The sequence below is a fragment of the Mauremys mutica genome, chromosome 14 (genome assembly GCF_020497125.1).
Source record: "Mauremys mutica isolate MM-2020 ecotype Southern chromosome 14, ASM2049712v1, whole genome shotgun sequence".
NCBI classification, from domain to species: Eukaryota; Metazoa; Chordata; order Testudines; family Geoemydidae; genus Mauremys; species Mauremys mutica.
In genome coordinates this window covers 22491061-22503320 of record NC_059085.1, presented here as the reverse complement: position 1 = coordinate 22503320, position 12260 = coordinate 22491061, and the positions used below count along the sequence as shown (strand labels likewise).

Here is a 12260-nt window from a genome sequence, read left to right as displayed (position 1 = left end):
TTTTGAATTTGCTACCAAGCAATTTCATTGACTGATCCCTTGTTCTTATGTTAAGAGATAGGGAGATCAGAAGCTCTTGATCTATTTTCTTAATATCCTTCCATTTTTAATACTTTTATTATGTTCCTCTTATTGAACTCCATTCTAACATAAAACAATCCCTTTTTCCCCCCACTCTCTCTTGATACAAAAGTTTTCCCATATCCCTAGTAATTTTTGTCACCTTCCTCTGAAACCACCCTACCCCACCCCTTTATCTACAAATCCAGAAGATGAACTGCTGGGTAAATTCCCACCAATATCTATGGATGTTAATTTTTTTTAATCAGGGATGAATTTTGTCTCTTGAGATGTGACACCAAGTTGCCAGAAGGATTAAAAAGGCAATCTTATCTGCATCTTTAAATTAAGAATTTTGAGTACAGAATAATCTCTCTTCCTCACAGGCTATATTATTTACATTCTTACTCCTTAATTCCTAACTGCAAGTCCTCTGGCTTTGTGGAGGCACACATGTAGAACAAGAGACATTTTTATTTGTAAATTTATTTTTACACAGTGGGGACAGATTAATTTAACAGGAACTCTCTAATAACATTATAAATACAGAAGTGATTGGGAACTTGATCGGCTCCCTATTAATGTACCCTATAGCTAGGGCTCCGCATCTGTCATGGAGGTCACGGAAGTCACAGATTCTGTGACTTTCTGCGACCTCCATGACTTCTGCAGTGGCCAGTGTTGCTGACCCCAGGGCCAGCTGCTCAGGTGGTCCCAGAGACAGCCACAGCAGCCGCTGCTGGAGCGGCTCCACAGCCAGCTGCTTGGGCGGCCCTGCAGCCAGCCACACCAGCTGCTGGTCCAGTGCGGCTAGCCCTGGGGACTGCCCAAGCTGCGGCCGGTGCGGCTGGTCCCCAGGAGGTGGTGCTGTTTCCCCCCCTCCTTGAGAAAAAGAAAAAGTCTGTTGAAATAAATTACAGGTGAAATATAACCAACCAGTGACCTAAGTGTATGGACCCAGGTAAGCAGGGAACAAACAAACAAACCCTCCCTTTAAACATGCTCTGGATTTTTTAGGCTATCAGAAGCAAATTAAAATATTTTCAGCAATTCCTGGGATGACTAAATTTTAATCAAATTAATGTTTTAAAATAATCAAATGCTACACATTTATCAAAATATCTACCTTTTTACAGCATAATTTTATAAAAAATATTTGATTAACGCTGCTCTCCCCTCAGTTACACTGAAAGTGGTAGTAAATATATTTTTGTAACAACAGTTCCTAAGTAATGTTACTTAACAGAATGAATTATTTGTCTGAAAAGACCAACATCCAGACTTACACATTGTAATACTTTTACTCTATCCTGAGGGAAGAAGTTGTAAACTATGTGAGCAGAGTTCCCAAGTGACCCACCACTTGCACTTGGAGACTCATTCACATGCTAGTGGCTATCCAGAATTTGCTATGGCTTATTGAGACCTGTATAATCCATGAAGTGATATGCTAAGAAGAGGAAACTCAATCCATGTTGTGCAGTGTATTCTGGACTATCAGTCTTTTGTTTAGAAGCAATACAGATGCAGCGTCAGGAGTTACAGGCCCTTTATCTCTAGAATGGTTTGATAACAATTAAGCCACATTTATACTACACAAAATATGTAAAGTTTATGAGATTAAGTTTTTAAAAATTTAATTTGCTTAACATTTTATTTAAGCTTTGGAAGGCAAAATGCTCATATGCAGAAAAGTCTGCCTGGAACACAATGTTTTTATTGAGATGTTTTCCCTTTACTCATATCTTGTCTTTCCACATTGAAAGCCTATGTGAAGAGAGTAGAAGAGACAGTACAGCATCACTGAGCCCTAATGCAGAGCTAGACCCTGAGTGTTACACAATGGGAACTATGGGAGAAAGAGGAAGCAAGATTTTAAATTTAAAGCACCATTTCCTCTTAGGGAGGAGGTCTATTCTTGACGGCCTGCTACAAGGTCTAATGCTGGCATGGTACACCATTACCTGTGTTTCAGCCGCCACATGTTGATGCCTAAGCATAATATAGGCTCAAACACTGGATTTATGAATCTGTAGCAGATACAACACTTGAAAAGAAATCCCAAACAGGATGATTTTGTTTTGACTCAAAATCTTAAAATAGATTTAAGATAATAGAGATTTAAGATAATAGAGATAATTTAATTGGAATTCTTTCTATTAGGCCTGGTCTACACTACGCGTTTAAACCGAATTTAGCAGCGTTAAGCCGAATTAACCCTGCACCCGTCCACACAACGAAGCCCTTTATATCGATATAAAGGGCTCTTTAAACTGATTTCTGTACTCCTCCCCGACGAGGGAAGTAGCGCTGAAATCGGTATTGCCGTGTCGGATTAGGGTTAGTGTGGCCACAATTCGACGGTATTGGCCTCCGGGCGGTATCCCACAGTGCACCATTGTGACCGCTCTGGAAAGCGATCTGAACTCAGATGCCCTGTCCAGGTTGACAGGAAAAGCCCCACGAACTTTTGAATTTCATTTCCTGTTTGCCCAGCGTGGAGCTCTGATCAGCACGGGTGGCAATGCAGTCCCAAATCCAAAAAGAGCTCCAGCATGGACCATATGGGAGATACTGGATCTGATCGCTGTATGGGGAGGCAAATCTGTTCTATCAGAGCTCCATTACAGAAGACGAAATGCCAAAGCATTTGAAAAAATCTCCAGGCTATGATAGACAGAGGCCACAGCAGAGACTCAGCACAGTGCTGCATGACAAGCGTAACGGAAAGCCAAAGAATCAAATGGACGCTCATGGAGGGAGGGGGGACTGAGGACTCCAGCTATCCCACGGTCTCAGAAAAGCATTTGCATTCTTGGCTGAGCTCCCAGTGCCTGAAGGGTCAAAAACATTGTCCGGGGTGGTTCAGGGTATATCTCGTCAATTTACACCCCCTCCCCCCGTGAAAGAAAAGAGAAAAAAATTCGTTTCTCGCTTTTTTCAATGTCACCATATGTCTACTGCATGCTGCTGGTAGACGCGGTGCTGCAGCGCTGAACAGCAGCATCCCTTCCCATTCCGTTCCTGATGGCAGACGGTGCAAAATGGTGGAAAACCGTCCTCATCATCCCGTGAGTGCTCCTGGCTGGCCTCGGTGAGGTCGGCCGGGGGCGCCTGGGTAAAAATGGGAATGACTCCTGGTCATTCCCGGCAGATGGTACAAAAGGCTTGGTAACCATCCTCATCATAGCAGCTGGAGGCTGAGCTCCATCAGCCCCCCGCCCCTCCCTTTCATGTCTAAAGAAAAGATTCTGTACTCCTTGGACTATCATAGCAACGGGAGGGTGCGCTCCTCTCCCCCGCACCCTTTAATGTCCTGCCTGGACTATCATAGCAGCTGGAGGCTGCCTCCCCCTCATTTTATCTCGCTAAAAAGTCAGTGTTTCTTATTCCTGCATTCTTTATTACTTCATCACACTAATGGGGGGACACTGCCACAGTAGCCCAGGAGGCTTGGGGGAGGAGGGAAGCAATGGGTGGGGTTGTTGCAGGGGCACCCCCTAGAATGGCATGCAGCTCATCATTTCTGCGGGATCTCTGGGGCTCTGACACGGAGCGGCTGTGCTCTCTGGTTCTCTAGTACACTTGCCCCATATTCTAGGCAGAACTGACTCTATTTTTAGACAAAACATAAAGAAGGCAATGACCCGGGGAGTCATTCCCATTTTTGTCCATGCGCCCCCAGCCGACCTCAGCGAGGCCAGCCAGGAGCACCCATGACAGCAGCAGACGGTACAAAAGGATTGATAACCGTCATCGCCAATTTCCAATTGCAAACGGTGCAAAATGACTGATAATCATCATCTCATTGCCAATTTACAATGGCAGACAGTGCAATAGGGATGGTAACCATCTCTGCTACCTTGCAAAGGCAAATTAATGCTGCTGTGTAGCACTGCAGTACCGCCTCTGTCAGCTGCATCCAGTACACATACGGTGACAGTGAAAAGGCAAAACAGGCTCCATGGCTGCCATGCTATGGCATCTGCCAGGGCAATCCAGGTGAAAAAGGGTGCGAAATGATTGTCTGCCGTTGCTTTCACAGAGGAAGGATTGAGTGACGACATTTACCCAGAATCACCCGCGAAATTGTTTTTGCACCATCATGCATTGGGATCTCAACCCAGAATTCCAATGGGCAGGGGAGACTGCGGGAACTATGGGATAGCTACAGGATAACTACCCACAGTGCAATGCTCTGGAAATCGACACTAGCCTCGGTACATGGACGCACACCGCCGAATTAATGTGCTTAGTGTGGCCGCATGCACTCGACTTTATACAATCTGTTTTTAAAAACCGGTTTCTGTAAAATCGGAATAATCTCGTAGTGTAGACATACCCTAACATTTATGTAGGGGTCTAATTCATAGGTGTTCTTCCTTTACAGCCTAACTTTCTGAGCTATGGGAAGTAAAACATTTCTCTTCAGTACTGCAGGACTGGATAAATATAAAAATTTAAAAAATGCTTTACGTTTAATAATTCTTCCATATTTTACGATTTTGTTTCATTCACACCAAATGACATTTGAAAGGAAAAGGCCTCCTCCTTGTGTGGTACAATGTGGGTAACAGAAAAGTAGCACTGATTGGCAAGATGGGAGTGGGAGCCTGTAAGTTTCCCATTTGTTTCAAAGGGAGATTTGTCAGTGCTGTACGTTATAATGGAGCATTTGACGATTCTGTGAGCAACTCTGCCATATTATACAACTGAGCCTTTAAAAACAGCAGCAACTTGATATTAAATCCTGATTAGAGCATGTAGTCCACTTCACTACACACACATTTGTGGGCTGAGGCCCCTCTGACAGATGGCATGGGATATTACTTGGATCCCAAAAGGAGAGGAAGTGTCAGAATGCTACTATAGGGAATATAAGATTGCTCTTTTAAAAGAGGTTTTGGCCCCTGTGTATGCCACTGTGATACTGAAATGTTGGCATTGTACAATGATTTACTACTGACTCTCACTGCAGGAAACTCATTAGATTAATTAATATTTCTCTTTATATGCAAAATACATCTTTAGAGCTAAGAAGGATGAACTATGTGTATACAAGCAATAACATAATGAAGTAAGATATTTAAACAATAAAACCCTAGTATCTTACAAACCATTTTTCAAGGAATAGTTCATTTATAACTAATATATTTATTCTTAATTTATGTTAGAGCTGAAAAGTAAAATGCTTAGTAGGCAATAATGATTTTATTACATTTAATTATAAATTGTGTATTACAGACTGATTCAATAACCATTTTTCAAGGGAAACAACTGGATGGCAAAATTCCATTCCGGGCAGCAACTTCAAAGAAAAAAGTAATTGCCTCAGGAGATTGATTAAAGACTGAACAGACTTCAGCAAATTGCAAATATAAATTGGTTTGGTTGCTAACAGCCTCTGTCCATTAAAGAAGCATTTTATATGCTAATAAGTTAAATATGCAGGATTTCACCGATTCACACAGAAAACATGGATTAAAAGTTACTCATTTACATTTAGGCAGGTGTAAAGATTTTCATAGAACAATGAATGGTGGTAAAGATTATATTTGATCTCTGAAAGACTTTTTTTCTCAACTATTTAGGGGAAACTGGCATTTTACTAAAAAAAATGTGCATCACTCCCTCATACAATGAGTATTAGAGAAAACTAATTTTATTAGTTAATATGTGTAAAAACAGGTTAGTGCTCCACTAGGTACACAACACCACTCTCCCAAACAAGGTGTTGTAGCACAATGCTAAATCCAAGGAGTAATATCTGGTAAAAGTGTTCACTGAGCTCCAAGTTGCTGCTTTATCTCTCTCTGATATGGGAACCGGCATAAGGCATGCCACTGATGCTGTGATGGCTCTCGTGGAGTGGGTCTTCAAGCCATGAGATACTGGTTTCTTAGCTAAGATGTAGCAATGTTCTAAACAGTCTTTTAACAGAGTATGAAAGTTTCTGGTAATGTGTTCTCTTGCATCTCTCCTCATATACTAAAAAACGATTGATTACTTTTTCTAAAGAGCTTGGGTCTTTTCCAGGCAAAACGTTTTTTATTAGGTCTTAGGGCCTTAACTGGCTCCAGGTGTTCCAATTACCCTGTAGTAACCTTTCCCTAGTCCACAGAGAATAAGGCCTTGATCATCCTAGGGTTTATATACCTCCCTTCTATCACTCTCCTGCTGCTCTCTGGCCCTAATGTATCACCAACGCGAGAGAAGATAGGTTTGCCCTTAACATAATTGTGATGAGCAAATATTTTTGACATATAAACCTTTATAAAGGCTAAGTCCTGAGACTTAAGGTGTACAAGGTACTCTAGGACTGTAGAGACCACAACTCAAGACAGAGTGGGTCCTTTACCACTTGCTTAGATAATAAATAGTTTATATTTTTGTTTACAATATATTAGGGTGGACCCCTTCCTGATTTGTAAGAGGAAGGCTTAAACCTTCCAGAGCAGAAACTGTCTATATAAGTGAGCAAATCATCCTTTACGCTGCAAGGTGGAGAGCTTCTGGGTTGGGACGCAGAATCCTTCCTTTCCACTGAGATGAAGTCTGGAGACAAAGGCAGCAAACACACTGATTCACTCATCAGCTACTAGAGATCTGGATACTGTGCTGACACCGCCATATTGGGGCTATTAGTAAAGTGTTTGCTCCATCCAACCTACTCTTCCTTATGACCCTGAGTATGAGGGAATGGGAAGGTATATACAAGATGTTAGCTCTGGTCCAGCAGAAATGCACCTAAGAAAGATCATTGGGTCTTCTTGTGCAGCACACTTGGTATTTGGTGTTTTGTTCCGATATTAAGAGGTTGGCCCCAACTGTAAAATAGTGCACTGGCTACTGCTGGTTTCAGGGACCACTTATGTTGCTCCCGAGACCACAGCTGAGCAATTCTACTTTCATGTTTTCCTCCCTTGCAAGATGAAGTGTTAATGGGTGGATCTGATTTTGGATGCATCGCATGCAAAGTTCTCTTGCCTCCCTGGATAAGAGCTTCTCCCTGCTTGATGATATATTTCATGGTCATAGTATCGTCTGTAAGCACTTATACTAAACGATGCTGCAGAAATAGATGAAAGACAATGAGTCCCCACCACACTGCCTTTAGACCAAGTATGTTGACATGGAGATTGGATTCCTAGGTGTTCTATAGGCTGTGTACTTAGAAGTCTTGGCAAAGGGCTATGACTATCCAGTATGTAGGGAGTGACCTATAACCTCATGCTTCAAAGGTCTCATGTTCAGATGAGCAAAGGGTGTGATATAGGTTGATGAGGCCACCAGGCTTACTAGTCTTAAGAAAAATTGTGTTGTCTGTACCAATTGTTTCCTGAAAGTTATTGGAAAATCTCTTATTTGGGGGGGGGAAGGGGGCAACAAAAATTCTGTCTTTTGGATGAAAAAGCTCTGGCCTGAATCTAGGGCTGCTCTAGTGAAGGTGATTCTTTGTGTGGGATGAAGGGAGGATTTCTGCCAATTGATTACCAGTCCCAAATACTAGAAGAGGTTCCACATGTACTGGATCACCGAGGTGAGGGCCTGCTGAGAGATGGTGCTTAAGAGCCACTCAACAAGGTAGGGCTAGACAAAGATTCCTTGGCATCTGAGGAGTGCAGAAACCACAAGGAACTTAGTGAAGGATGAGAAAGGCAGCACTTTCTCCTTTCCTTCAGCTTGTGTCTATCTTGTTGGGAGATATGTAGGGTATCTGCCCCTAAAATTGATACAACCAGAGAGGTATTAGTACGGCAATGACAACAGTGCCAAATGAGGAGTAGGCACCAAGGGGTGCTTCCTGAGGTTATCACAAACGCTATAGAGGAGGCTTTAATAGACAGTGCTGATTTGATCTTTAGGACTGCTTCAGGCTGTGTTAAGTGAGGGATTCGCTCCCAGTAGTGGGCTAAGCAGATGCTGGTGTAAGGCCCGTGGTAAAACACAGCACGGAGCTGTGTGTCTTGAGTCCTGTGTTAGAAGCTTTTGGCACAGAGGCTGGTCTTAGTACTCCTGACAGGCATGGAGTATCAGGCTATTGGCACTGAGAAGCCAGGTGAGCCTGAAGTTTCTCTCCTTTCTAGTGTGAGGAATGCAGGTTCAGCAAACTGTACACAGGGTTACTGAGTGGATCTTGCCCTGAGGTCAGAGGCACCATATGTGGACATCAGTCTATAGTATGACTGCTGGGCAGGTGTACCAACTCTTCAAGCCCTTACAGGGCTGAGTGCCCAATATGGTCCAGGTCTCAGGGCCAAAGGTTAATAGATTCATAGACTTTACGGTCAGACCATCATGATCATCTAGTCTGACTTCCCGCACTTTGCAGATCACAAACCCTCACCCAGCCACTCCTGTAATAGACCCCTCACCTCTAGCTGAGTTACTGACATCCTCAAATCATAATTTAAAGACTTCATAATTTAAAGACTACAGAAAATCCACCATTTACTCTAGTTTAAACCTGCAAGTGATACATGCCCCATGCTGCAGAAGAAGACAAAACCCCCATAGGGTCTCCCCCAATCTGACCTGGGGGGGAAATTCCTTCCCAACCCCAAATATACCAATCAGTTAGACCCTGAGCAAGTGAGCAAGATCCACTAGCCAGAGACCTGGGAAAGAATTCTCTGTAGTATCTCAGAGTGCTCCCCATCTGGTGTCCCATCACCAGCCACTGGAGATATTTGCTGCTAGCAGTTGCAGATCATATTGTAGGAAGTCTCATCATACCATCCCCTCCATACACTTATCAATAAAATGGGAGGATTTTTAAAATTTGCACAACTTGCAAATACTAGTATCCTAGTGGTACTTACAGCAGGCTGACAGGATACTAAATATAGTTTTACATGATACATCTTTAATGACATGCATTTTAAAAATTCCTTTTACTATGGATTAGATTTCATGACTATCTCAGTAATCTGAGTTTATGGAGCTTTTAAAATGTGGATTGTAGGGATTTTTGAAAGTATTACAGGGACTCAGATGCTTTTTTCTTTTCTGGTACTATGATAGCACAGAGGACTAAGCAACAGAATGTGTGTGATATTACAGACACATTTTAGAAAGTGATGACAATAGATGTATTGGGAAAGCAGTTTGGGAAGGAAGGATTTTTGTATCACCTGTATGAAGAGCTTGAAGAGATGGACTGTAGGAGGATAATGGAAACTAACACAGTTGTCTGTGTGAATGGAGCATTTGGGGGTCTCTTTCTGGCTGTATACCTACTTTACGCTGTAAAGAGCTACTGAGTGTGTTGAATTGATTCTTGTTTCCTGTTTCTCTCTAACCTTTTTGTTGTGTGATAACACGCAGTAATTAGGTAAAATTATGTGTTTTATGTATTAAAACTTACTATTAAATCCTAAAGCACATATATGCAAGAAGTACATATGTACGAAGTACAACATTTACATTAGAACATAAGTGACTGGGCATAATGTCTTCTGGAGTACTGTGTGCCAGCTCTGGGTTCTTCAGCTGGTGCAGACTATTAAATCCAGAGAAGTGGGCAAGTCTAAATACTACTACTCTGCATGCTGCTATGGCTGTGTGGGTCATATTGGGACAGCATTATTGTGACAAAGAACTGGAGATACTGAGCAGAGAAACGTGTGACAGCCACAATAAAATGTATTTACAGTTTTTTGCATTAAAATTAAATGGGTCAACAACTGCTTGAGTGTGAAGTAGCTGCCTACGGGCGAGGTGCACACCGACTACCTGAATGGAAAAGGGCTTTGTCAATTTGCTATTATCAGTGTCAAAAAAGAAACAGAGAAGATTCAAAATACAGATCTAAGGAGAACCAGAAGGAATATTTTCCAACCAAAGGCCAGTTCATCTCCCAAAATTCCAAGCATATGAAAGGGAACTGCTGGTTGTCTGAGGAAGCAATCAGTGAAGTTGGCTCAAAGGCCTTCAGAGAGGCTTTCATAGATCTGCACTGAAATTTAACAGTATTGAATAGTGCTGTAGTTTCCCCTTGACCAGAATATGGAGGAAATATCCAAATGAAGAAATAAATATGAGCAACTTGCTGATACAAGTAATGGAGTCTTAAGAATGTGGAAAGGTATTTTGTTACAGCACTAGACTCCCCACAGCCAACACAGGTAGGGCTGGGTAAAGGGCAAGGAAATTTGTGTGGGACACTCTCCTCCATTCCCCCAGTATGGGGGCTAAGAGCTATGTGCTGACATAAAAAAAATTAACTTCTCCATCATGGTGCCTGCAGCACTCCTTGGGGAAAGAATAAACGGACAAACGGGTTGAGGGGAAAGAAAGAGGAAAGAAGCCATATTTGGGACAAAGAACAAATGGGGCAGAGATTGAAAGGAGAAAGAAAACAAAGAGAAAAATGACAAAGTGATTGAGGAACAGAGAAGGGAGTAAAAGAAAAGGTGGAAATGAAGGGAAGACGGGGAAAATAAGATAGTGAAGATTCACCTTATCTAAATCTAACTGTAAGTGTCTTGGAAAGAAAGGAAAGATGAAAGAAAGGGAAATTACTGGGTTGTGAGATGAATTCAATATTCAGAACAAGGACAAAGACATCAAACCTCAGCACTGACAGAAACAAATGGAAGAAAGAAACCAGACTGCTGAACTTTGGAGACTGGAAAATGAGCTGAGCTTTCCACAAGTCATAATGGAGAGTGAACTCCTATTTAAATCACTGTTCAGGTGCTCACTGAGAACTGAGGATCAGGCAGGTGAAGGAGATTCCAATGTGAGCAATTCATCAGACTGAAGCGGTACAAGTTCAAGAAAAACTTATAGATATTCACAAATAAATAATTTCACACTCCCAGAGTTTCCCAGTCCCCAGGTCTACCCCTACACTGAATTATTTCCCCTGTTAAACAAAAAATAATTGTATTGCATTTGAGAACCCCACTATTAACGTTAATTAAGCTTGGAACATACACGACTATTGGCAATATAACAGATGCCTCTAAATCAATTGCTTCTCCAAAGGTAAAAGATCTCCTGGTGATCTAGAACACTGAAGCAAGAAGCCCCTTTTCCCCTCTTAACTTCCCTGTGCATTTGTACATGTTGAGCCACAATCTGGCCATACGCTATTACGTATTTTACAATTTTCATGCAAAATTTAAACATTTTAAGAAGGCAAATGCTTAGTAAATATAAAATTAACTATTCATTTTATAAAGAAGAGATAATCTAATACTAAAACAATTTCATACACATTATTCTAATCAATGGTGTAATTCTTAAAATTGCATGAACTGATATTTCGATATATGTTTCAATAGTGTTTTACTTGTAGCTTCATATATACTGTACCTTCCAGAAGTATTCCTTAGTATGGCAAGAGCATCTGGGTAGCCATCCATATTGTAATCTCCAATGTGAAGAGTAATTGGAATTGAGGATTGATTGTTTTTATATGGCACAAAACCCCAGAGTGTGTCCTTATTTCTGAAGTCCTGTAACACTGGTATCCACTGAAAAAGTAACAAATAACTGGAATTAGAGGTATACGTTTTATTTGCTAAAAGTATCTGATGCAACTAAACAGATCGTCATTTCACATCTACTACTGTTCCGCCTGGGGCAGGGGTGTACGAGGGGGTGCGAAGTGCAGACTCTGCCTGCCTGCCCTGACCCCATGCTGATCCCGGAAGCAGCTGGCTGCTGGCATGTCTCTGCGGCTCCTGGGAGAAAGGGGGGCAACGGGTCTCTGTGCCCTGCCCACACCCACAAGCGTCGCCCCTGCAGCTCCCATTGGCCGGTTCTTGTCCAATGGGAGCTACGGGGATGGTTTTGGGGCAGTACGGGAAGCAGTGTGGGGCCGGGGCAGGCAGGCAGTCTGCCTGACTCCTGCTGCACCGCTGGACTTTTAGCGGCCCAGAGACTGCAATCAACTGTCAGAGGCTCCAGGATCGACAGGCTGGTGACCACTGCTGAAGAGATTGTGCTCAAAGTGTGGCTGAGAGAAGGAAGTGTAATAGGAGTTCTGTTGCATGCCAGTTATCCCTTGATGCTGGAATGGTTCCTTGAACTGAAATCAGACAGACACAAATTTCAGCAGTCCTAAAGTTATTCAAATTTGCACTGGAGCCAAAGGAGTTCTAAGACTGGGAGGAAGCATAAAAGTGACAGATGTTTTTGTCTTGCCACCAGCACAACTCAAGAAGGCCCAAGGATTAGACCTATGGTCT

General features: G+C 42.3%; 1 protein-coding gene across 2 annotated transcripts in view; it reads right to left on the bottom strand.

Annotated features, from left to right (window-relative positions):
• The window catches only part of ITFG1 (integrin alpha FG-GAP repeat containing 1), a 195347-nt gene that overhangs the window by 103963 nt on the left and 79124 nt on the right, over positions 1-12260 (bottom strand). For both annotated transcript variants that reach the window (XM_044987616.1, XM_044987614.1), the window contains exon 10: positions 11383-11543. In XM_044987616.1, the coding sequence (XP_044843551.1) occupies positions 11383-11543 (161 nt within the window). The remainder of the gene's footprint in view (positions 1-11382; positions 11544-12260) is intronic.